The sequence below is a fragment of the Coregonus clupeaformis genome, chromosome 8, assembly GCF_020615455.1.
Source record: "Coregonus clupeaformis isolate EN_2021a chromosome 8, ASM2061545v1, whole genome shotgun sequence".
Taxonomy (NCBI): domain Eukaryota; kingdom Metazoa; phylum Chordata; class Actinopteri; order Salmoniformes; family Salmonidae; genus Coregonus; species Coregonus clupeaformis.
Window position 1 is genome coordinate 23,740,503 of NC_059199.1, and position 26,962 is coordinate 23,767,464.

General features: G+C 41.7%; 4 protein-coding genes and 1 pseudogene across 4 annotated transcripts in view; all 5 read left to right on the forward strand.

The window, feature by feature from the left end:
• LOC123491367 (beta/gamma crystallin domain-containing protein 1-like) overlaps positions 1 to 923 on the forward strand; it is a 51,437-nt gene extending 50,514 nt beyond the window's left edge. The window contains exon 20 of the mRNA XM_045221871.1: positions 94 to 923. Within this exon, the coding sequence (XP_045077806.1) occupies positions 94 to 182 (89 nt within the window). The 3' untranslated portion in view covers positions 183 to 923. The remainder of the gene's footprint in view (positions 1 to 93) is intronic.
• A 418-nt stretch (positions 924 to 1,341) lies between these two features.
• LOC123491444 (beta/gamma crystallin domain-containing protein 2-like) lies at positions 1,342 to 9,363 on the forward strand (the record flags this gene model as incomplete). Its single annotated transcript, XM_045222231.1, has 12 exons — positions 1,342 to 1,358; positions 2,273 to 2,498; positions 3,930 to 4,069; positions 4,914 to 5,040; positions 5,184 to 5,219; positions 5,321 to 5,460; positions 5,540 to 5,666; positions 7,514 to 7,665; positions 8,472 to 8,598; positions 8,791 to 8,826; positions 8,962 to 9,074; positions 9,339 to 9,363. Coding segments are annotated over exons 1-12 (1,266 nt in total), but the record flags the coding sequence as incomplete, so codon positions are not given.
• A 10-nt stretch (positions 9,364 to 9,373) lies between these two features.
• On the forward strand, positions 9,374 to 11,876 carry LOC123491508 (annotated as a pseudogene).
• An 811-nt stretch (positions 11,877 to 12,687) lies between these two features.
• LOC123491445 (beta/gamma crystallin domain-containing protein 2-like) lies at positions 12,688 to 16,965 on the forward strand (the record flags this gene model as incomplete). The annotated part of the gene is made up of 7 exons (XM_045222232.1): positions 12,688 to 12,704; positions 13,619 to 13,844; positions 15,275 to 15,414; positions 16,259 to 16,385; positions 16,528 to 16,563; positions 16,665 to 16,804; positions 16,884 to 16,965. Coding segments are annotated over exons 1-7 (768 nt in total), but the record flags the coding sequence as incomplete, so codon positions are not given.
• A 4-nt stretch (positions 16,966 to 16,969) lies between these two features.
• On the forward strand, positions 16,970 to 24,870 carry LOC121572484 (beta/gamma crystallin domain-containing protein 2). Its single transcript, XM_041884552.2, has 11 exons — positions 16,970 to 17,009; positions 18,859 to 19,010; positions 19,817 to 19,943; positions 20,136 to 20,171; positions 20,307 to 20,419; positions 20,687 to 20,816; positions 21,227 to 21,366; positions 21,623 to 21,746; positions 21,889 to 22,047; positions 22,439 to 22,598; positions 22,788 to 24,870. Exons 2-11 carry the CDS (start codon positions 18,874 to 18,876, stop codon positions 22,874 to 22,876), a joined length of 1,215 nt encoding a protein of 404 aa, XP_041740486.2. The 5' UTR covers positions 16,970 to 17,009; positions 18,859 to 18,873; the 3' UTR covers positions 22,877 to 24,870.
• The last annotated feature ends 2,092 nt before the right edge of the window (positions 24,871 to 26,962 follow it).

A 26,962-nucleotide genomic window follows, 5' to 3' on the forward strand; every position in this document is an offset into this window, starting at 1 on the left:
ATGTTTCATATGAGGCAACAATACAGAATGTCACCTTTTATTTGAGGGTATTTTCAACATGCAATAAATGTATGATATAATTGTATCTCTCAGGTGGCAAGCAGTACGACAGAGACCATGTGGTGATTTTACCAGAGAGTGAGGAGAGGCCTTGCCAACAGTGGGAGCTGGAGCTGCTGTAACCTTCCAATAACCTTCCCTCAACCCACACCCTTCACCCGCTCCTCCAATACAATACATTACAATATCCCCAACCCCTCAGAACTCCTGCTTTTGAGCCTGTGGACATGGCCTTTAGGAATCACCACAGACTTAACCTTGTGTAATCATCGTCAGGCACTCTCAAGAGGATCTGAGAACATCTTCATTGCAGTTAAAGGGTTTTTCTTTAATACCGTGAAGATTCATATGAGGATTTACTTTTTTGCCTGAATGTGAGGACAGCAGCATACGTACGACTCAACAATAAACAACCAGTGCCTTTAGATGTGGTCAACTGGAGAGGATGGGAAGGGTAGTGCTTATTTTCCCCTCCCTTAAAATTGGGTTATTCTATTTACAGACATTCTCCCCTCTCAGATTCTTCCTTGACTTGGATGGTATGCCCCGGCTTAGCACACACAGTAGTGGACGGAACCATTCACTTGAACCCACCATTGATTATTGGGGAGGTCAAGTTAGATCTACTATATGGTGCATCATCTGTGGCTACAAGCAGTATATTTAAGATGTATTCATGAAGGAAGCCAAATCTATGCACATTATTTTCTGAATTGGCTTATTTTTGTATTTTATTTGTATTTTGTTTGACTATGTAATTTACTACGTTTTGGGAAAACATTGGATGGGGAGTGTATTCTTTATGCAGTATAATACATACACAATACATATAATAATGTATGATGCAGTGCAATGACCCTGTGGGCTTTTTATGCATTTCCTGTCTAATGCTACTGTGTGTTTTTCAAGGTGGGGTTTCTATTTCACTATGGTATTACTACGGTATTTTCATAGATATTAATCATACATTGCCAATCACTGTCAACATACAGGTTACTTTCTTATTTTTATATATAACACCAAATACCTTGCACCTCCATGCATTATTATTTGATACCAAAAATAGAATGTGAAAAGAAATATGAGTGGTTTTAAAATATATAAATATTAAATAAAACTATCAAAAATGAAACTGTTATCAATTGTTGTTCAAATGTCTTGTTAATCTAAAATGTGTCTTGTTCTTTCATAGATCTTCAATTAAAGATAAGTTACAGTATACTGTCATGTATTCCATGGAGAAAGATAATCTGGGTCATCCTGGGCTTTCACGTTATTATAATGCAGACAGGTCAAAGGTGAGGAGTGGTACTGTCTGACTATCATCTAGATTGGCTATCAAGATTCACACAGACATAATCTAGAAACACTGAGCAAGCTGTTCTGAATACCATGGTGATGTGTGTACAAGATACAGGACTGTAACGCATGAGACAAGAAAACTGAGCCATTGGTCAACTGCAAAACATACAGAATGCTGCAGCACGGGTACTGACCAAGACCAGACGTTACACCGGTTTTAAGGTCTCTGCACTGGCTGCCTGTGAGTTTTAGAATTAATTTTCAGATTCTTCGATTGGTTTTTAAATCAATCCACGATTGTGCACCCCAATACATGTCAGACATGCTTTTAAGTTATGTACCCAGTAGGTCCCTCAGGTCCTCTGGCACTATCCCAAGGCCTAGGACCAAGAGGCAGGGAGAGGCAGCCTTTAGTTATTATGCCCTGTGGAACTGTGGGATTTTTTAAAAGAGATCTTAAAACACACCTTTTAGCTTTGCTTCTCCTTAGGGTGCTTTTTAGTCTTATGTTTGTTGTGTAGTAAATATTTACTTTTTTTCAATGTTTCTATTTATTTTATCCTGTAAAGCACATTGTGTTGCATTCCATGTCTGAAATGTGCTGTATAAATAAAGCTTGATTTGATGAATAAACATCTTGTGAACACTTTCATAACTGGATAGATATTTCTACTTTCACCCTTTCATATCTTGAATAGGGACACCAGTGCCATCCTCAGTGTGCTAGTGTAGAGCTCTACTAGTGTGTCCATCATTAGAGCAATGGTCAATCTATTCACCAGCTGTGCCCGTTTAACTCACTTTTAAAATAGGTCATGCATTGTTAAATTAATCTTGTTCAGACCATTGACCCTTGCTGTTCATTATCTGGACTTGTTATTAACCCCCGTCTTTCCATTCCTCTCTTCAGCTGGGTCTTGTACGAGAAGCCCAACTTCAAAGGGGAGAAGATAGCTCTGGACGAGGGGGACATAGAGCTCACCTATCCCTTCGACCCCCCTGAGGAGGAGGAGGAACAACAATCACAGCGGAATGGAGAGAACGGACAGAATGGACAGAAGGTGGGAGGAGAAGAAGTGGTGGCGGCCAAGCCGGACAGGAGGTTCATCATAGGATCAGTACGAAGAGCAGTCAGGGTAAGAAGAAGTCACAGATGACCCTTATGAAGACCTCGAGTGGCGCAGCGGTCTAAGGCACTGCATCTCAGTGCTTGAGGCGTCACTACAGACCCCCTGGTTCGATTCCAGGCTGTATCACAACCGGCCGTGTTTGGGAGTCCCATAGGGCGGCGCACAATTGGCCCAGCTTCATCCAGGTTTGGCCGGTGTAGGCCGTCATTGTAAATAAGAATTTGTTCTTAACTAACTTGCCTAGTTAAATAAAGGTTATAAAAATAAAAATAAATGATTAGCCATAGAGCATTGTTTCTCAAAGTGTGTGATGCAACCAGGCATTTTTTAGTAACTACTAAAGCCTAGGTTGTGGTTAGAAACATGGCTTTGTGTATTTGGTGGATCAGAAAAATTCCAAAGGCTTTAGGTGGATACCACTAGGCAAAAGTTTGGCAAGAGTTATGTCAATCTGATTAGGTGTGGTTCAATTGAAGTGCTCATTTGTTGAAGTGCCTTTTTTTCTCTTTTTTTTTCAGGGGTTAGATCTGCTTTAAAATTGCAGATAGATTGTAACTTCTATCAATGTAATTGTCTGCATCACTTCCAATCCCACATATATATATTTTTGCAAATATATATACAGTACCAGTCAAAGGTTTGGACACACCTACTCATTCAAGGGTTTTTCTTTATTTTTACTATTTTCTACATTGTAGAATAATAGTGAAGACATCAAAACTATGAAATAACAGATATGGAATCATGTAGTAAACAAAAAAGTGTCCAAATATATTTTATACGGTTGAAGTCGGAAGTTTACATACACCTTAGCCAAATACATTAAACTCAGGTTTTCACAATTACTGACATTTAATCCTAGTAAAAATTCCCTGTCTTAGGTCAGTTAGGATCACCACCACATTTTCTATAGGATTGAGGTAAGGGCTTTTTGATGGCCACTCCAATACCTTGACTTTGTTGTCCTTAAGCCATTTTGTCACAACTTTGGAAGTATGGTTGGGGTCATTGTCCATTTGGAAGACCCATTTGCGACCAAGCTTTAACTTCCTGACTGATGTCTTGAGATGTTGCTTCAATATATCCACATAATTTTCCTTCCTCATGATGCCATCTATTTTGTGAAGTGCACCAGTACCTCCTGCAGCAAAGCACTTTATTCAGGGACACGTTATTCCATTGTTGTTAGTCACATGTCTGTGGAACTTGTTCAGTTTATGTCTCAGTTGTTGAATCTTGTTATGTTCATACAAATATTTACACATGTTAAGTTTGCTGAAAATAAATGCAGTTGAGTTTATATACGTATTATGGCACTCTTAAGGATTTCTGCCGTCCTCTCTGTTAGAGCCTGTGTCACAATTGCGCTGCTCTGTGAGACTATAGCACCCTCTAGTGTCAAAGTACCATACTTGTCATTTCTCTCTGCCGCAACAGGACTACAGTGTGCCAGAGATCAGTCTGTTCCCAGAGGAGAATGCAGAGGGGAAGAAGGTGATCTTCAGAGACACGTCAGATGACGCCAGGATATTCGGCTTCCCCATCAAAGCCAACTCCATCATCATCAACGCTGGACTGTGAGTAAATGTAGTCAGCTCTGCCAACTGCTTTTTAGTAGGCCACGTGGGGCATAAGGTTACATTTTATGAAAGTAAGATGATAAAATGTAGTATTTGTTCAAATAAATCGTCAAATTTAACCCCTGTAAGTCTAAGCGGTTGGGGGGGCATATGGAATTGTTTTAAGATGGTCATACTATGGACCATTTGGCAAAACTACTATAGCCCAGGGAAACACATTGAGTAACACATTCATAAATGGCAAAAAGACTAAAAGACAAAAATAATCAATCATAAGAAACAAGGTTTTGAAGTTTCTGTCCTATATCTAGGAGATATAAGAAAGCTCAGAAAATATTTGTAGTTTATTTACACATATTTAACCCCTTTTTTGTGTAGGCACAAAACTACCTTCATACTTCCAATAATTGTTTTAATCCGGTTACCTTCTGACGAGTCCTGTGACACTTGTGGGGGTCGTAGAGCAAAATCTTCCCTTTCCATAGTGGTCATAATAGTTTTGTAGGTCAAACCATTCGGATGCTACATACGTTTTCGTAAGAAGACCGATTTTCGGGATGTCTCATGGTCTGACAAACACCGCTCTAGCTCTGCCAACTTTCACCGCAGATATCTCTAGCTTAAACTGACAGATTCTGATGGGTATTTTTTTGTTATGTAACTTAGATTGACGCACCAGTGCATCAATCGACTCTAGGTGGTTAACATTGTATTGGGTGAAAATAAGTTAAGCTCAATATTTAAGTATATTGGGTATTTTATCAGTGTAATAACATGGTTTTGTGAGGTCTGTCTTCTGTAATGATATCTCTGTTCTGATTGGATTGACTCTTCTCTTCAGATGGCTGGTGTATGCTCAGCCTTTCTTCCAGGGCGTACCACGTGTTCTGGAGGTCGGGGGGTTCCCCAACCCTGCAGCCTGGGGCGTGGAACAACCCTACGTGGGCTCAGTGCACCCTCTCAAAATCGTAAGATTATAATAGACAAATTGTAGAGAATGACCACAGCTAGAACAATGTACACCCCATGGAAATAGCTTTAGTATAATTAATGTATTGCATTTATAGTTGATGTTCACTAAATGAAATTTCCCAAATGTTTTTTTTGACAGGGTGAACCAAGAGTGGAGAAACCTGGTGAGCCCAAGGTAAGAATGAACAAACAAACGAACAAATGAATGATCAAACAAATGTCTTTATGAAGCTGATACCTCAGTGCAAAAGTTGTGCCTGCTGTTTTTCTTCCCAGCTGGTGCTCTATGACAAGCCCTACTTCACTGGGAAGAGCAGGGTAATCTACACCAACATGAGAGACTTCATGACCAGAATGGACAGACGGCAGACTGCCTTCATGTGCAGCGCTGGATCCATCAAAGTACAGGGAGGCTGGTGAGTAGACTGTGTGTGAGCGCGTGTGCATGCGTGTGTTACTTCATGTATCTCACCCTGTGTCTCCCTGTACTTCTAGCTGGGTGGGCTATGAGAAGGAGGGTTTCCGAGGCCACCAGTATCTGTTGGAGGAGGGAGAGTACCACGACTGGAGGGTGTGGGGGGGCTGCGATGCTGAGCTGCGCTCTGTCAGAGTCATACGAGCGGTGTGTGGGCCATACCATCACGTAACACCCCATCTCTATCAGGGCCTTGTATCATGTCCTAAATGGCATATACACTGAGTATACAACATATTAAGAATACCTGCTCTTTCCAGGTGAAAGCTATGATTCCTTATTGATGTCACTTGTTAATTCCATTTCAATCAGGGTAGATGAAGTTTGAGTGTGTCAAGAACTGCAACACAGCTGGGTTTTTCACACTGAACAGTTTCCCGTGTGTATCAAGAATGGTCCACCACCCAAAGGACATCCAGCCAACTTGACACAACTGTGGGAAGCATTGGAGTCAACATGGGCCAGCATCCCTGTGGGAACGTTTCGACACCTTGTAAAGTCCATGCCCTGACGAATTGAGGCTGTTCTGAGGGCAAAAGGGGGTGAAACTTAATATTAGGAAGGTGTTCCTAATGTTTGGTATATTCAGTGTGTATAATTTATACAGGTAACTGCCAAAATAAAGCAAACACCAACATACAGTGTCTTAATAGGGTGTTGGGCCACCACGAGCCAGAACAGCTTCAATGCACCTTGGCATAGATTCTACAAGTGTCTGGAACTCTATTGGAGGGATGCGACACCATTTTTCCACAAGGAATTCCATCATTTGGTGTTTTGTTGATGGAGGTGGAAAGCGCTGTCTCAGGCAGCGCTTCAGAATCACCCATAAGTGTTCATTTGGGTTGAGATCTGGTGACGGAGACAGCCGTGGCACAGGGGTTGTAGTAGCTTTCAGAAATCTGCATTTTCGTAACGCAGACCATCCAAAAATCTGTGTTTTAAACCATTTCACCTGCGTTTCATATTGAAAGTCAGTGTTTTTTGGCTTCAATAGAGTGATAAGGGGCGTGCAACACAAAATACATTAGTGCAACACATTCGGCAGAAAATCATCAGATGACAACAAAAGTGCAACACTATTTGGCTAGCAGCCACACATAAGTAAATTAACTCACAATGAAAATTCAAGGTCTTTTTCCAAAAACGATGCATGGCCATCTAATGTTTATCATAGAAAGAATGTAGCCAGCTACATTTCCTAATGTTTGTCGTTAATCTAGCATTTTAACTTGCTACCGGAGAAAAACTACACCAGAGGAAAGTACCGTAGAAAAGTAGGCTACACATCAGTCAGAGCGCTGTCTAGTGATCCAACGACGAGAGCAAATATATAGTGGAGAAGTGCAACTGAAGTACGGTATTAGACCTTTACATTCAGGATTTGGAGGGAACCCTGACTGAAGCCGAGCAGAATGTACAATAAGAAGCATTTTAGATCTGCGTTTACAAAACGCAGCAAGATATTTTTGCTGCATTTGATCTTTCCTTTTCTGCGTGAAAACGCAAATGCGACCCCTGTGGCATATGGTTTACATCATTTTTATGCTCATCAAACCATTCAACCATTGACCACTCGTGCGCTGTGGATGGGGGCATTGTCATCCTATGGAGGCATAGCCATGGTAGCCAAAATAATGGCCTGCCCAGCATTTTTATACATGACCCTAAGCATGATGGGATGTTAGCTGCTTTATTAACTCCGGAACCACACCTGGGTGGAAGCACCTGCTTTCAATATACTTTGTATCCCTCATTTACTGAAGTGTTTCCGTTATTTTGGCAGTTACCTTTATTACATGCAGATGGCACAGGGACGTAATTCACTCAAAAACAAATGTAGTTCCATTGAACTAGTCAGTGTGAAATACCTTTGTCCCTTTCCTGCTGGTTAAGTTTAGGATGTAGCTGATCCTAGATCTGTGCCTAAAGACAACTCCTACCTGGAACCACAGTATGTGACCTCTAATCCCTGACCCCTCTGTCCCCTGTAGGACCTGACAGAGCCCATGTTGGTAATGTATGCGCAGCCTGACGAGGAGGAGGTGGAGCAGGAGAACACCTTTGAGGTGACCGAGGCCATTCCTGACGTGGAGCTGTTTGGCTACCGTACCACCACGTGCTCCATCCACGTCCTCAGTGGAGCGTAAGTACAAATGCTTGTGACTAGCAGCATTATAGTCTAACATGGTGTAATCTAGTGTTTTATAGTAATGACTGATATCATTTTTTTGTGTCAGAGGTATTTGTTATTGGTATTTTATTAGGATCCCCATTAGCTGTTGCAAAAGCAGCAGCTACTTTTCCACATTAATAGACAAGAACAGCTCAAGGACAGAACTTATTCAAATAATAAGAATATAATCATAACTAGAGCCAATATACAGTAGATATGGCTCTGATAATAACTTGATACTGGCTGATACGTTGATAAGAATATGATCATATGGCCTCCCGAGTGGCGCAGCGGTCTAAGGCACTGCATCGCGGTGCTTGAGGCGTCACTACAGACCCGGGTTTGATCCCGGGCTGTATCACAACCGTCTGGGATCGGGAGTCCCATAGGGCGGCGCACAAATGGCCCAACGTCGTACGGGTTAGGGGAGGGTTTGGCCGGGGGGCTTTACTTGGCTCCTTGTGGCGGGCCGGGTGGCTGCAGGCTGACCTTGGTCGTCAGTTGAACAGTGTTTCCTCTGACACATTGGTGCGGCTGGCTTCCGGGTTAAGCGGGCGGGTGTTAAGAAGCGCAGTTAGACGGGCCATGTTTCGGAGGACGCATGACTCGACCTTCACCTCCCGAGCCCGTTGGGGAGTTGCAGCGATGAGACAAGATCGAAATTGGGGAGAAAAGGGGGGGTAATAAAAATAACGTAAGTTCCCTCCAACAGTGAATGAAGGATGTTACAGAGTATTAGTGGAGGTTTGACGCAAAGTGATCACTGTTTCCTCCAGATGGATAGCCTACTCTCACGTGGACTTCTCTGGTGACCAGTATATCCTGGAGAAAGGTTTCTACAGTAACTCTGCTGACTGGGGCTCTTCAGACAACCACATCTGCTCTGTCCAGCCCATCTTACAGGTGAGTAGGCGTCTAGAGACTCTTTTCTATGGAGTTGACAGTGGAGAGACGGAAACAGACCGGCAAATGAACTGCAAGGAGAATACACACACTGTTTAGAAGCGTTTGCAGCCTGAGGAAAAATGGAAAGGATTGCTGATGTTTGACATTGTGATGTTTACTCAGTGCACCCGGTTCACTTGTCTGTTTCAGGCTCCAAGTGAAAACCAGGGCAGCGTCAGAAGTGTGGTGAGACATCTTGTAGAATCGTATATCCTTCTGCAGTCATGCTATTTCTTTTCACAATTCACTTGTACTATGTCTACAGTAAATGTGACAGATTTTTAACTCTCTTTCTTCCTTCGCTGTCCTTGTCTGTCTCAGGTGATGCTGTACACAGAGCCATATTTCCAGGGTGAATGCCATGTGTGTGACAAGAACCAGGAGTCCCTCTCTGATAAACTCATCGCCAAGTCCTGCAGAGTGGTGGGAGGAAGGTGGGACAGAACCAACACACACACAAACATGCATGCAGACACACACACACACACACACCAAGTGTAGGAAGAATTTAGAATTAGGAAAGATGGAAGGATACACAGGCTTAGTGGAGCTGTAGAGGGATGGTATGGAGTAATGGAGGACCTAGAGATGAGCCAGCATATAATTATTACAATTAAAGGGGAGCTCACTGTACTGATGAGTGTGTGGAGTTAGTAAAGGAGGTTTAAATGGGTTTTGTGTGTTCCTCTGTGTTTCAGTTGGGTGGTGTACGAGGGCCGTGAGTTTCAGGGAACCTGTACATCCTGTCAGAAGGAGACTACCCCAACTTCACCAGCATGGGCTGTCCTCCGAACTGTGTCATACTTTCACTGAAGACTGTCCCACTGGTAAGAACAATCCTCATATACTGGTCACACTCATATAGACTGGCTTATTCACCTTCCTCTCTCACCATCAAATTTTACTTAACTTTTTCTGTCTGTCTGTCTCTCACTCTATAGCTTTCTCCGTTTTATTTTCAATCACTTAATGAATCAATTTGTTGTTCATCATAGTATTTAGGTATATTTAGCTTAATGCCCCCAGCCCTCTCTCTTCCCCATACCATTACTCCTCCCAACCCCATACCCTGACCCACTGTAACACTGCTGCAGCCTATCCAACCTAATGTGTGTGTGTGCTTATATAGGAGGGGTTGGGAAAAAAGCAGAAGACAAATTTCCATCCCATATGGACTAATAAAGTATATCTTAATCTTAAACTTAATCTTAACACAGTCTCCCCCTGTTTCCCCAGGTATTCTCAGTGCCCTCCGTCTCACTGTTTGGTCTGGAGTGTTTGGAGGGCAGGGAGATCACAGTGGACACAGAGGTGGTCAATATGCTGGAGGAGGGGCTACAACAACCATCTACTCTCTGTCAGAGTCAACCGAGGCTGGTGAGTGTGTGAGTGTGTTATTCTGAGAGTTGACATTATGTGCTCTTGTGTTTTTGACCTGACGAAGATCCTTTTCAGATCGAAACATTGTCAGTAAAGCGGTGAATTAGGAGCTTTAACAGTGTTCAGGCATTGTTGTTCTTTACTAGTATTCTTTATTACCCCAGCACCTATGTTTTTAAGGATGTGTGTATGAACACAAACTTTCCTCTTGTGTCACTCTCTCACCCTATGCCTCACTTGCTCTCTCTGCAGCTGGGTGATGTGTGAGCACAGTAACTACAGGGGACGGCAGTTCCTATTAGAACCCATTGAAATCACCAACTGGCCCAAATTCAGTCAGATTTTCACCATTGGCTCAATGTACCCAGTACGACAGGTTAGAATACCTTTGACTTCATTCACGTTGTTTAGGTTGGTGTATAATACAGTACTTCTACCCAATTCATATTTACTCTTTTTATTACTCATATTTATTTTATTTTGAATGATTTACATGTGCCTGTTTCCATTTCCTGCAGAGGCGGCACTTCTTCCGCATCAAGAGCAAGGAGCGAGGTCACTTCCTGTCCATCCAGGGCGGCGTAGAGGAAATTAAGTCGGGACGCGTGGTTGTGACCGAGCAGGTGGAGGGCATGAGCGACATCTGGTTCTACCAGGAGGGCCTCATCAAGAACAAGGTATTACTCACTAGGAATAAAGTTCCTCAACTTTTCCATTTCAATTATCTTTATTCATATGATCAGTTTCTTTCACCTTACTGAGGAACCCCTGGGACTCCCCCTCGGACCCCCTGGGTTCCCATGAGTTTCCCAACCCTGGTCAAAGATTAACATATACATACATTGACAGGCCTAAAATTCTGGGAATCTGTTTTTTTTCCCCATAGAAGTAAATATAGAGCATTTTTATATCTTCAGATGTTATTTCTCCTATTTATTTTACACTATATCATGTTTTGCATTTACCACATCTCCTATCCACATCTCCTAGATGTTTTGCTATTTGAGCACGCCAGATTTCTCAATTTCTTATGTCTCTTGCTCTCGTTCTCTGTCTCTCATTCTCTAGTTGGCTCCTGCTATGAGCCTGCAGGTGATGGGGAACGTGGAGGCGGGGGGCTAAGGTGGTGCTGTGGTCAGAGACCCGGCAGCCTGTCCAGACCTGGTCAGCCCAGATGAGAGGCACCATCTGCAGCCTCACCTTCCCTGGCATGGTATTGGACATCAAGGGTGAGACACTACTCTCATTTTAGGAGTGAAATTATAGGAACTATATATACGATTTGTACTTTCATGCAATACTATGCACACTCAGCACCCCCCCAAATGTTTCATATGAGGCAACAATACAGAATGTCACCTTTTATTTGAGGGTATTTTCAACATGCAATAAATGTATGATATAATTGTATCTCTCAGGTGGCAAGCAGTACGACAGAGACCATGTGGTGATTTTACCAGAGAGTGAGGAGAGGCCTTGCCAACAGTGGGAGCTGGAGCTGCTGTAACCTTCCAATAACCTTCCCTCAACCCACACCCTTCACCCGCTCCTCCAATACAATACATTACAATATCCCCAACCCCTCAGAACTCCTGCTTTTGAGCCTGTGGACATGGCCTTTAGGAATCACCACAGACTTAACCTTGTGTAATCATCGTCAGGCACTCTCAAGAGGATCTGAGAACATCTTCATTGCAGTTAAAGGGTTTTTTCTTTAATACCGTGAAGATTCATATGAGGATTTACTTTTTTGCCTGAATGTGAGGACAGCAGCATACGTACGACTCAACAATAAACAACCAGTGCCTTTAGATGTGGTCAACTGGAGAGGATGGGAAGGGTAGTGCTTATTTTCCCCTCCCCTTAAAATTGGGTTATTCTATTTACAGACATTCTCCCCTCTCAGATTCTTCCTTGACTTGGATGGTATGCCCCGGCTTAGCACACACAGTAGTGGACGGAACCATTCACTTGAACCCACCATTGATTATTGGGGAGGTCAAGTTAGATCTACTATATGGTGCATCATCTGTGGCTACAAGCAGTATATTTAAGATGTATTCATGAAGGAAGCCAAATCTATGCACATTATTTTCTGAATTGGCTTATTTTTGTATTTTATTTGTATTTTGTTTGACTATGTAATTTACTACGTTTTGGGAAAACATTGGATGGGGAGTGTATTCTTTATGCAGTATAATACATACACAATACATATAATAATGTATGATGCAGTGCAATGACCCTGTGGGCTTTTATGCATTTCCTGTCTAATGCTACTGTGTGTTTTTCAAGGTGGGGTTTCTATTTCACTATGGTATTACTACGGTATTTTCATAGATATTAATCATACATTGCCAATCACTGTCAACATACAGGTTACTTTCTTATTTTTATATATAACACCAAATACCTTGCACCTCCATGCATTATTATTTGATACCAAAAATAGAATGTGAAAAGAAATATGAGTGGTTTTAAAATATATAAATATTAAATAAAACTATCAAAAATGAAACTGTTATCAATTGTTGTTCAAATGTCTTGTTAATCTAAAATGTGTCTTGTTCTTTCATAGATCTTCAATTAAAGATAAGTTACAGTATACTGTCATGTATTCCATGGAGAAAGATAATCTGGGTCATCCTGGGCTTTCACGTTATTATAATGCAGACAGGTCAAAGGTGAGGAGTGGTACTGTCTGACTATCATCTAGATTGGCTATCAAGATTCACACAGACATAATCTAGAAACACTGAGCAAGCTGTTCTGAATACCATGGTGATGTGTGTACAAGATACAGGACTGTAACGCATGAGACAAGAAAACTGAGCCATTGGTCAACTGCAAAACATACAGAATGCTGCAGCACGGGTACTGACCAAGACCAGACGTTACACCGGTTTTAAGGTCTCTGCACTGGCTGCCTGTGAGTTTTAGAATTAATTTTCAGATTCTTCGATTGGTTTTTAAATCAATCCACGATTGTGCACCCCAATACATGTCAGACATGCTTTTAAGTTATGTACCCAGTAGGTCCCTCAGGTCCTCTGGCACTATCCCAAGGCCTAGGACCAAGAGGCAGGGAGAGGCAGCCTTTAGTTATTATGCCCTGTGGAACTGTGGGATTTTTAAAAGAGATCTTAAAACACACCTTTTAGCTTTGCTTCTCCTTAGGGTGCTTTTTAGTCTTATGTTTGTTGTGTAGTAAATATTTACTTTTTTTCAATGTTTCTATTTATTTTATCCTGTAAAGCACATTGTGTTGCATTCCATGTCTGAAATGTGCTGTATAAATAAAGCTTGATTTGATGAATAAACATCTTGTGAACACTTTCATAACTGGATAGATATTTCTACTTTCACCCTTTCATATCTTGAATAGGGACACCAGTGCCATCCTCAGTGTGCTAGTGTAGAGCTCTACTAGTGTGTCCATCATTAGAGCAATGGTCAATCTATTCACCAGCTGTGCCTGTTTAACTCACTTTTAAAATAGGTCATGCATTGTTAAATTAATCTTGTTCAGACCATTGACCCTTGCTGTTCATTATCTGGACTTGTTATTAACCCCCCGTCTTTCCATTCCTCTCTTCAGCTGGGTCTTGTACGAGAAGCCCAACTTCAAAGGGGAGAAGATAGCTCTGGACGAGGGGGACATAGAGCTCACCTATCCCTTCGACCCCCCTGAGGAGGAGGAGGAACAACAATCACAGCGGAATGGAGAGAACGGACAGAATGGACAGAAGGTGGGAGGAGAAGAAGTGGTGGCGGCCAAGCCGGACAGGAGGTTCATCATAGGATCAGTACGAAGAGCAGTCAGGGTAAGAAGAAGTCACAGATGACCCTTATGAAGACCTCGAGTGGCGCAGCGGTCTAAGGCACTGCATCTCAGTGCTTGAGGCGTCACTACAGACCCCCTGGTTCGATTCCAGGCTGTATCACAACCGGCCGTGTTTGGGAGTCCCATAGGGCGGCGCACAATTGGCCCAGCTTCATCCAGGTTTGGCCGGTGTAGGCCGTCATTGTAAATAAGAATTTGTTCTTAACTAACTTGCCTAGTTAAATAAAGGTTATAAAAATAAAAATAAATGATTAGCCATAGAGCATTGTTTCTCAAAGTGTGTGATGCAACCAGGCATTTTTAGTAACTACTAAAGCCTAGGTTGTGGTTAGAAACATGGCTTTGTGTATTTGGTGGATCAGAAAAATTCCAAAGGCTTTAGGTGGATACCACTAGGCAAAAGTTTGGCAAGAGTTATGTCAATCTGATTAGGTGTGGTTCAATTGAAGTGCTCATTTGTTGAAGTGCCTTTTTTTCTCTTTTTTTTTCAGGGGTTAGATCTGCTTTAAAATTGCAGATAGATTGTAACTTCTATCAATGTAATTGTCTGCATCACTTCCAATCCCACATATATATATTTTTGCAAATATATATACAGTACCAGTCAAAGGTTTGGACACACCTACTCATTCAAGGGTTTTTCTTTATTTTTACTATTTTCTACATTGTAGAATAATAGTGAAGACATCAAAACTATGAAATAACAGATATGGAATCATGTAGTAAACAAAAAAGTGTCCAAATATATTTTATACGGTTGAAGTCGGAAGTTTACATACACCTTAGCCAAATACATTAAACTCAGGTTTTCACAATTACTGACATTTAATCCTAGTAAAAATTCCCTGTCTTAGGTCAGTTAGGATCACCACCACATTTTCTATAGGATTGAGGTAAGGGCTTTTTGATGGCCACTCCAATACCTTGACTTTGTTGTCCTTAAGCCATTTTGTCACAACTTTGGAAGTATGGTTGGGGTCATTGTCCATTTGGAAGACCCATTTGCGACCAAGCTTTAACTTCCTGACTGATGTCTTGAGATGTTGCTTCAATATATCCACATAATTTTCCTTCCTCATGATGCCATCTATTTTGTGAAGTGCACCAGTACCTCCTGCAGCAAAGCACTTTATTCAGGGACACGTTATTCCATTGTTGTTAGTCACATGTCTGTGGAACTTGTTCAGTTTATGTCTCAGTTGTTGAATCTTGTTATGTTCATACAAATATTTACACATGTTAAGTTTGCTGAAAATAAATGCAGTTGAGTTTATATACGTATTATGGCACTCTTAAGGATTTCTGCCGTCCTCTCTGTTAGAGCCTGTGTCACAATTGCGCTGCTCTGTGAGACTATAGCACCCTCTAGTGTCAAAGTACCATACTTGTCATTTCTCTCTGCCGCAACAGGACTACAGTGTGCCAGAGATCAGTCTGTTCCCAGAGGAGAATGCAGAGGGGAAGAAGGTGATCTTCAGAGACACGTCAGATGACGCCAGGATATTCGGCTTCCCCATCAAAGCCAACTCCATCATCATCAACGCTGGACTGTGAGTAAATGTAGTCAGCTCTGCCAACTGCTTTTTAGTAGGCCACGTGGGGCATAAGGTTACATTTTATGAAAGTAAGATGATAAAATGTAGTATTTGTTCAAATAAATCGTCAAATTTAACCCCTGTAAGTCTAAGCGGTTGGGGGCATATGGAATTGTTTTAAGATGGTCATACTATGGACCATTTGGCAAAACTACTATAGCCCAGGGAAACACATTGAGTAACACATTCATAAATGGCAAAAAAGACTAAAAGACAAAAATAATCAATCATAAGAAACAAGGTTTTGAAGTTTCTGTCCTATATCTAGGAGATATAAGAAAGCTCAGAAAATATTTGTAGTTTATTTACACATATTTAACCCCTTTTTTTGTGTAGGCACAAAACTACCTTCATACTTCCAATAATTGTTTTAATCCGGTTACCTTCTGACGAGTCCTGTGACACTTGTGGGGGTCGTAGAGCAAAATCTTCCCTTTCCATAGTGGTCATAATAGTTTTGTAGGTCAAACCATTCGGATGCTACATACGTTTTCGTAAGAAGACCGATTTTCGGGATGTCTCATGGTCTGACAAACACCGCTCTAGCTCTGCCAACTTTCACCGCAGATATCTCTAGCTTAAACTGACAGATTCTGATGGGTATTTTTTTGTTATGTAACTTAGATTGACGCACCAGTGCATCAATCGACTCTAGGTGGTTAACATTGTATTGGGTGAAAATAAGTTAAGCTCAATATTTAAGTATATTGGGTATTTTATCAGTGTAATAACATGGTTTTGTGAGGTCTGTCTTCTGTAATGATATCTCTGTTCTGATTGGATTGACTCTTCTCTTCAGATGGCTGGTGTATGCTCAGCCTTTCTTCCAGGGCGTACCACGTGTTCTGGAGGTCGGGGGGTTCCCCAACCCTGCAGCCTGGGGCGTGGAACAACCCTACGTGGGCTCAGTGCACCCTCTCAAAATCGTAAGATTATAATAGACAAATTGTAGAGAATGACCACAGCTAGAACAATGTACACCCCATGGAAATAGCTTTAGTATAATTAATGTATTGCATTTATAGTTGATGTTCACTAAATGAAATTTCCCAAATGTTTTTTTGACAGGGTGAACCAAGAGTGGAGAAACCTGGTGAGCCCAAGGTAAGAATGAACAAACAAACGAACAAATGAATGATCAAACAAATGTCTTTATGAAGCTGATACCTCAGTGCAAAAGTTGTGCCTGCTGTTTTTCTTCCCAGCTGGTGCTCTATGACAAGCCCTACTTCACTGGGAAGAGCAGGGTAATCTACACCAACATGAGAGACTTCATGACCAGAATGGACAGACGGCAGACTGCCTTCATGTGCAGCGCTGGATCCATCAAAGTACAGGGAGGCTGGTGAGTAGACTGTGTGTGAGCGCGTGTGCATGCGTGTGTTACTTCATGTATCTCACCCTGTGTCTCCCTGTACTTCTAGCTGGGTGGGCTATGAGAAGGAGGGTTTCCGAGGCCACCAGTATCTGTTGGAGGAGGGAGAGTACCACGACTGGAGGGTGTGGGGGGCTGCGATGCTGAGCTGCGCTCTGTCAGAGTCATACGAGCGGTGTGTGGGCCATACCATCACGTAACACCCCATCTCTATCAGGGCCTTGTATCATGTCCTAAATGGCATATACACTGAGTATACAACATATTAAGAATACCTGCTCTTTCCAGGTGAAAGCTATGATTCCTTATTGATGTCACTTGTTAATTCCATTTCAATCAGGGTAGATGAAGTTTGAGTGTGTCAAGAACTGCAACACAGCTGGGTTTTTCACACTGAACAGTTTCCCGTGTGTATCAAGAATGGTCCACCACCCAAAGGACATCCAGCCAACTTGACACAACTGTGGGAAGCATTGGAGTCAACATGGGCCAGCATCCCTGTGGAACGCTTTCGACACCTTGTAAAGTCCATGCCCTGACGAATTGAGGCTGTTCTGAGGGCAAAAGGGGGTGAAACTTAATATTAGGAAGGTGTTCCTAATGTTTGGTATATTCAGTGTGTATAATTTATACAGGTAACTGCCAAAATAAAGCAAACACCAACATACAGTGTCTTAATAGGGTGTTGGGCCACCACGAGCCAGAACAGCTTCAATGCACCTTGGCATAGATTCTACAAGTGTCTGGAACTCTATTGGAGGGATGCGACACCATTTTTCCACAAGGAATTCCATCATTTGGTGTTTTGTTGATGGAGGTGGAAAGCGCTGTCTCAGGCAGCGCTTCAGAATCACCCATAAGTGTTCATTTGGGTTGAGATCTGGTGACGGAGACAGCCGTGGCACAGGGGTTGTAGTAGCTTTCAGAAATCTGCATTTTCGTAACGCAGACCATCCAAAAATCTGTGTTTTAAACCATTTCACCTGCGTTTCATATTGAAAGTCAGTGTTTTTGGCTTCAATAGAGTGATAAGGGGCGTGCAACACAAAATACATTAGTGCAACACATTCGGCAGAAAATCATCAGATGACAACAAAAGTGCAACACTATTTGGCTAGCAGCCACACATAAGTAAATTAACTCACAATGAAAATTCAAGGTCTTTTTTCCAAAAACGATGCATGGCCATCTAATGTTTATCATAGAAAGAATGTAGCCAGCTACATTTCCTAATGTTTGTCGTTAATCTAGCATTTTAACTTGCTACCGGAGAAAAACTACACCAGAGGAAAGTACCGTAGAAAAGTAGGCTACACATCAGTCAGAGCGCTGTCTAGTGATCCAACGACGAGAGCAAATATATAGTGGAGAAGTGCAACTGAAGTACGGTATTAGACCTTTTACATTCAGGATTTGGAGGGAACCCTGACTGAAGCCGAGCAGAATGTACAATAAGAAGCATTTTAGATCTGCGTTTACAAAACGCAGCAAGATATTTTGCTGCATTTGATCTTTCCTTTTCTGCGTGAAAAACGCAAATGCGACCCCCTGTGGCATATGGTTTACATCATTTTTATGCTCATCAAACCATTCAACCATTGACCACTCGTGCGCTGTGGATGGGGGCATTGTCATCCTATGGAGGCATAGCCATGGTAGCCAAAATAATGGCCTGCCCAGCATTTTTATACATGACCCTAAGCATGATGGGATGTTAGCTGCTTTATTAACTCCGGAACCACACCTGGGTGGAAGCACCTGCTTTCAATATACTTTGTATCCCTCATTTACTGAAGTGTTTCCGTTATTTTGGCAGTTACCTTTATTACATGCAGATGGCACAGGGACGTAATTCACTCAAAAACAAATGTAGTTCCATTGAACTAGTCAGTGTGAAATACCTTTGTCCCTTTCCTGCTGGTTAAGTTTAGGATGTAGCTGATCCTAGATCTGTGCCTAAAGACAACTCCTACCTGGAACCACAGTATGTGACCTCTAATCCCTGACCCCTCTGTCCCCTGTAGGACCTGACAGAGCCCATGTTGGTAATGTATGCGCAGCCTGACGAGGAGGAGGTGGAGCAGGAGAACACCTTTGAGGTGACCGAGGCCATTCCTGACGTGGAGCTGTTTGGCTACCGTACCACCACGTGCTCCATCCACGTCCTCAGTGGAGCGTAAGTACAAATGCTTGTGACTAGCAGCATTATAGTCTAACATGGTGTAATCTAGTGTTTTATAGTAATGACTGATATCATTTTTTTGTGTCAGAGGTATTTGTTATTGGTATTTTATTAGGATCCCCATTAGCTGTTGCAAAAGCAGCAGCTACTTTTCCACATTAATAGACAAGAACAGCTCAAGGACAGAACTTATTCAAATAATAAGAATATAATCATAACTAGAGCCAATATACAGTAGATATGGCTCTGATAATAACTTGATACTGGCTGATACGTTGATAAGAATATGATCATATGGCCTCCCGAGTGGCGCAGCGGTCTAAGGCACTGCATCGCGGTGCTTGAGGCGTCACTACAGACCCGGGTTTGATCCCGGGCTGTATCACAACCGTCTGGGATCGGGAGTCCCATAGGGCGGCGCACAAATGGCCCAACGTCGTACGGGTTAGGGGAGGGTTTGGCCGGGGGGCTTTACTTGGCTCCTTGTGGCGGGCCGGGTGGCTGCAGGCTGACCTTGGTCGTCAGTTGAACAGTGTTTCCTCTGACACATTGGTGCGGCTGGCTTCCGGGTTAAGCGGGCGGGTGTTAAGAAGCGCAGTTAGACGGGCCATGTTTCGGAGGACGCATGACTCGACCTTCACCTCCCGAGCCCGTTGGGGAGTTGCAGCGATGAGACAAGATCGAAATTGGGGAGAAAAGGGGGGTAATAAAAAATAACGTAAGTTCCCTCCAACAGTGAATGAAGGATGTTACAGAGTATTAGTGGAGGTTTGACGCAAAGTGATCACTGTTTCCTCCAGATGGATAGCCTACTCTCACGTGGACTTCTCTGGTGACCAGTATATCCTGGAGAAAGGTTTCTACAGTAACTCTGCTGACTGGGGCTCTTCAGACAACCACATCTGCTCTGTCCAGCCCATCTTACAGGTGAGTAGGCGTCTAGAGACTCTTTTCTATGGAGTTGACAGTGGAGAGACGGAAACAGACCGGCAAATGAACTGCAAGGAGAATACACACACTGTTTAGAAGCGTTTGCAGCCTGAGGAAAAATGGAAAGGATTGCTGATGTTTGACATTGTGATGTTTACTCAGTGCACCCGGTTCACTTGTCTGTTTCAGGCTCCAAGTGAAAACCAGGGCAGCGTCAGAAGTGTGGTGAGACATCTTGTAGAATCGTATATCCTTCTGCAGTCATGCTATTTCTTTTCACAATTCACTTGTACTATGTCTACAGTAAATGTGACAGATTTTTAACTCTCTTTCTTCCTTCGCTGTCCTTGTCTGTCTCAGGTGATGCTGTACACAGAGCCATATTTCCAGGGTGAATGCCATGTGTGTGACAAGAACCAGGAGTCCCTCTCTGATAAACTCATCGCCAAGTCCTGCAGAGTGGTGGGAGGAAGGTGGGACAGAACCAACACACACACAAACATGCATGCAGACACACACACACACACACACACCAAGTGTAGGAAGAATTTAGAATTAGGAAAGATGGAAGGATACACAGGCTTAGTGGAGCTGTAGAGGGATGGTATGGAGTAATGGAGGACCTAGAGATGAGCCAGCATATAATTATTACAATTAAAGGGGGAGCTCACTGTACTGATGAGTGTGTGGAGTTAGTAAAGGAGGTTTAAATGGGTTTTGTGTGTTCCTCTGTGTTTCAGTTGGGTGGTGTACGAGGGCCGTGAGTTTTCAGGGAACCTGTACATCCTGTCAGAAGGAGACTACCCCAACTTCACCAGCATGGGCTGTCCTCCGAACTGTGTCATACTTTCACTGAAGACTGTCCCACTGGTAAGAACAATCCTCATATACTGGTCACACTCATATAGACTGGCTTATTCACCTTCCTCTCTCACCATCAAATTTTACTTAACTTTTTCTGTCTGTCTGTCTCTCACTCTATAGCTTTCTCCGTTTTATTTTCAATCACTTAATGAATCAATTTGTTGTTCATCATAGTATTTAGGTATATTTAGCTTAATGCCCCCAGCCCTCTCTCTTCCCCATACCATTACTCCTCCCAACCCCCATACCCTGACCCACTGTAACACTGCTGCAGCCTATCCAACCTAATGTGTGTGTGTGCTTATATAGGAGGGGTTGGGAAAAAAGCAGAAGACAAATTTCCATCCCATATGGACTAATAAAGTATATCTTAATCTTAAACTTAATCTTAACACAGTCTCCCCCTGTTTCCCCAGGTATTCTCAGTGCCCTCCGTCTCACTGTTTGGTCTGGAGTGTTTGGAGGGCAGGGAGATCACAGTGGACACAGAGGTGGTCAATATGCTGGAGGAGGGCTACAACAACCATCTACTCTCTGTCAGAGTCAACCGAGGCTGGTGAGTGTGTGAGTGTGTTATTCTGAGAGTTGACATTATGTGCTCTTGTGTTTTTGACCTGACGAAGATCCTTTTCAGATCGAAACATTGTCAGTAAAGCGGTGAATTAGGAGCTTTAACAGTGTTCAGGCATTGTTGTTCTTTACTAGTATTCTTTATTACCCCCAGCACCTATGTTTTTAAGGATGTGTGTATGAACACAAACTTTCCTCTTGTGTCACTCTCTCACCCTATGCCTCACTTGCTCTCTCTGCAGCTGGGTGATGTGTGAGCACAGTAACTACAGGGGACGGCAGTTCCTATTAGAACCCATTGAAATCACCAACTGGCCCAAATTCAGTCAGATTTTCACCATTGGCTCAATGTACCCAGTACGACAGGTTAGAATACCTTTGACTTCATTCACGTTGTTTGGGTTGGTGTATAATACAGTACTTCTACCCAATTCATATTTACTCTTTTTATTACTCATATTTATTTTATTTTGAATGATTTACATGTGCCTGTTTCCATTTCCTGCAGAGGCGGCACTTCTTCCGCATCAAGAGCAAGGAGCGAGGTCACTTCCTGTCCATCCAGGGCGGCGTAGAGGAAATTAAGTCGGGACGCGTGGTTGTGACCGAGCAGGTGGAGGGCATGAGCGACATCTGGTTCTACCAGGAGGGCCTCATCAAGAACAAGGTATTACTCACTAGGAATAAAGTTCCTCAACTTTTCCATTTCAATTATCTTTATTCATATGATCAGTTTCTTTCACCTTACTGAGGAACCCCTGGGACTCCCCCTCGGACCCCCTGGGTTCCCATGAGTTTCCCAACCCTGGTCAAAGATTAACATATACATACATTGACAGGCCTAAAATTCTGGGAATCTGTTTTTTTTCCCCATAGAAGTAAATATAGAGCATTTTTATATCTTCAGATGTTATTTCTCCTATTTATTTTACACTATATCATGTTTTGCATTTACCACATCTCCTATCCACATCTCCTAGATGTTTTGCTATTTGAGCACGCCAGATTTCTCAATTTCTTATGTCTCTTGCTCTCGTTCTCTGTCTCTCATTCTCTAGTTGGCTCCTGCTATGAGCCTGCAGGTGATGGGGAACGTGGAGGCGGGGGCTAAGGTGGTGCTGTGGTCAGAGACCCGGCAGCCTGTCCAGACCTGGTCAGCCCAGATGAGAGGCACCATCTGCAGCCTCACCTTCCCTGGCATGGTATTGGACATCAAGGGTGAGACACTACTCTCATTTTAGGAGTGAAATTATAGGAACTATATATACGATTTGTACTTTCATGCAATACTATGCACACTCAGCACCCCCCCAAATGTTTCATATGAGGCAACAATACAGAATGTCACCTTTTATTTGAGGGTATTTTCAACATGCAATAAATGTATGATATAATTGTATCTCTCAGGTGGCAAGCAGTACGACAGAGACCATGTGGTGATTTTACCAGAGAGTGAGGAGAGGCCTTGCCAACAGTGGGAGCTGGAGCTGCTGTAACCTTCCAATAACCTTCCCTCAACCCACACCCTTCACCCGCTCCTCCAATACAATACATTACAATATCCCCAACCCCTCAGAACTCCTGCTTTTGAGCCTGTGGACATGGCCTTTAGGAATCACCACAGACTTAACCTTGTGTAATCATCGTCAGGCACTCTCAAGAGGATCTGAGAACATCTTCATTGCAGTTAAAGGGTTTTTCTTTAATACCGTGAAGATTCATATGAGGATTTACTTTTTGCCTGAATGTGAGGACAGCAGCATACGTACGACTCAACAATAAACAACCAGTGCCTTTAGATGTGGTCAACTGGAGAGGATGGGAAGGGTAGTGCTTATTTTCCCCTCCCTTAAAATTGGGTTATTCTATTTACAGACATTCTCCCCTCTCAGATTCTTCCTTGACTTGGATGGTATGCCCCGGCTTAGCACACACAGTAGTGGACGGAACCATTCACTTGAACCCACCATTGATTATTGGGGAGGTCAAGTTAGATCTACTATATGGTGCATCATCTGTGGCTACAAGCAGTATATTTAAGATGTATTCATGAAGGAAGCCAAATCTATGCACATTATTTTCTGAATTGGCTTATTTTTGTATTTTATTTGTATTTTGTTTGACTATGTAATTTACTACGTTTTGGGAAAACATTGGATGGGGAGTGTATTCTTTATGCAGTATAATACATACACAATACATATAATAATGTATGATGCAGTGCAATGACCCTGTGGGCTTTTATGCATTTCCTGTCTAATGCTACTGTGTGTTTTTCAAGGTGGGGTTTCTATTTCACTATGGTATTACTACGGTATTTTCATAGATATTAATCATACATTGCCAATCACTGTCAACATACAGGTTACTTTCTTATTTTTATATATAACACCAAATACCTTGCACCTCCATGCATTATTATTTGATACCAAAAATAGAATGTGAAAAGAAATATGAGTGGTTTTAAAATATATAAATATTAAATAAAACTATCAAAAATGAAACTGTTATCAATTGTTGTTCAAATGTCTTGTTAATCTAAAATGTGTCTTGTTCTTTCATAGATCTTCAATTAAAGATAAGTTACAGTATACTGTCATGTATTCCATGGAGAAAGATAATCTGGGTCATCCTGGGCTTTCACGTTATTATAATGCAGACAGGTCAAAGGTGAGGAGTGGTACTGTCTGACTATCATCTAGATTGGCTATCAAGATTCACACAGACATAATCTAGAAACACTGAGCAAGCTGTTCTGAATACCATGGTGATGTGTGTACAAGATACAGGACTGTAACGCATGAGACAAGAAAACTGATAGTGTAATATGTGGCCTACTATGTACAGAACATACTATGCATAAGTACATACTAGTAGCTCAAGGTTAAATAAATAGGTTTTATTAGTGGTCTAATACTTTACAAAAGGCACATACTGTAGCTCAAGTCTGCATTTACACATGCAATACAATGAACTAAATGACAATAGAGGTAAGACGTAATGATACTGGATACATTTTAAATGGTGACTTCTACATCCAACCAGCTAAAGTGGAACAAAATCGTACATTATATCCATCCAACTGATACACGCTCCATAACTTCCCATTGTTGATAGTGGCCGCACACAGTAAAACCCACATCTCTCATATTTATTTCTGTACTCCAGGCACAGAGTACAGACAATATGCAAGGCACTAGGCGGACACAGTAAGGAAGAGAGTGGACCTTTTCAATTTTCTCACCAAACCAGCTAAGCATTGTATTTGTAATGGAACTCCAGCTGCCTCTTTGTCTAGTAAATACCTTCAGAAAGTATTCACACCCATTGACTTCATCCACATTTTGTTGTGTTACAGCCTGAATTTCAAATGGATTACATTTAGAATTTGTCTCTCTGGCTTACACACAATGCCTGATAATATCAAAGTGGAATAATGTTTTTAGAAATGTTTACAAATTAATTAAAAATTAAAGCTGAAATGTCTTGAGTCAGGTATTCAACCCCTTTGTTATGGCAAGCCTAAATAAGTTTAGGAGTAAAAATGTGCTTAACAAGTCACATAAGTTGCATGAACTAACTCTGTGTGCAATAATAGTGTTTAACATGATTTTTGAATGACTACCTCATCTCTGTACCCCACACATACAATTATCTGTAAGGTGCCTCAGTCGAGCAGTGAATTTCAAACACAGATTCGACCACAAAGACTAGGGAGGTTTTCCAATGCCTCGCAAAGAAGGGCACCTATTGGTAGATGGGTAAAAAATCAAAATAAAGCAGACATTGAATATCCCTTTGAGCATGGTGAAGTTATTAATTACACTTTGGATGGTGTATCAATACACCCAGTCACTACAACGATACAGGCATCCTTCCTAACTCAGTTGCCGGAGAGGATGGAAACCGCTCAGGGATTTCACCATGAGGCAAATGGTGATTTTAAAATAGTTACAGTTTAGTGCTGTGATAGAAAAAACTGAAGATGGATCAACATTGTAGTTACTCCACAATATTAACCTAAATGACAGAGTGAAAAGAAGGAAGCCTGCAAAGAATGTGGCAAAGAAATGAACTTTATGTCCTGAATACAAACCATTATGTTTGGGACAAATCCAACACAACACGTCACTGAGTACCACCCTTCATATTTTCAAGCATGGTGGTGGCAGCATCATGTTATGGGTATACTTGTCATCTGCAAGGACTAGGGAGTTTTTTCGGATAAAAAGAAGCGGAATAGAGCTAAGCACAGGGAAGATCCTAGAGGAAAACCTGGTTCAGTCTGCTTTCCTTCAGACACTGGGAGACAAATTCACCTTTCAGCATGAAAATAACCTAACACTCAAGGTCAAATATACACTGGAGTTGCTTACCAAGACGACATTGAATTTTCCTGAGTGGCCTGGTTACAGTTCTGACTTAAATCGGCTTGAAAATCTATGACAAGACCGGAAAATGGCTGTCTAGCAATGACCAACAACCAACTCGACAGAGCTTGAAGAATTATAAAAAGAATAATGTGCAAATATTGTACAAACCAGGTGTGCAAAGCTCTTAGAGACTTATCCAGAAAGACTCACAGCTGTAATCGCTGCCAAAGGTGATTTTACAATGTATTGACTAGATAAATTACATATTTCATTTTCAATAAATATGCAAACATTTCTAAAAGCATGTTTTCACTTTGTCGTTATGGGCTATTGTGTGTATATGGTTTAGTTTATTTGCACAAATAGAACGACAGTTTGTAACAGTAAAAAAAAAAAACAGTATGTGCAGGAGGGGGGGAAAAGCCAAAAGGGCTTGTTGAGTTTTTTTTAACAACGACAGGGATAGCTTGGCAAAATCAGGAGGGAATGATTTCCAGATCATAGGGCCTCTATAGGTAATTCGGAATTGAGAATTTGTTGTTTTTTAATATGGGTTCAAGTTTTATTGTCGCATGCAGAAATACAGTGAAATGCTTAACTTGCAGTAATCAATATCAAAATAGTAATTTAACTAATTAAAAAAATAAATATATACAGTATATAATAAAGAAAACAGGATAAATAAGAAATGCTATGACATGCACTCAATAAATAAAGAAATAGGACATCGGTTACACTTTCTATGAACCATCTGTATATAATGCATAATTAATGCATTTATAGTGCCTTCTACCCTATAAAGCATTTTTAGACTTAATAAACATTAATTACAGGTTATGATTCTTTAAAACACCATTCTACAAAGGCTATAAATGCATTCAAAATGCATTTCACAAAATCTCAGTACTTATGACAGCCTATGACTTATTTTGTGATAAAATCTTAGTTTTCAACAATGACATATTCCATCATTCCTCACGTGTCTTCATTCATGCATGAAACAATGGTGTAGTTGTATTAAATAGTATTTCTTGTTTCCTCTTTTGAAGGTGACATTGAGTACTTGCCATCATATGTGAGTGTTAGGAACCTCTTTCTCCTTTGTCCATCAATCTTTCTTGTCTTCTTTAGCTGTGGACATCTCATCATCTTAGTTTCGTCAGTGTTTCTTCACCCTACTTGTCCCACCGCCTCTTTTTCCTGCACAAT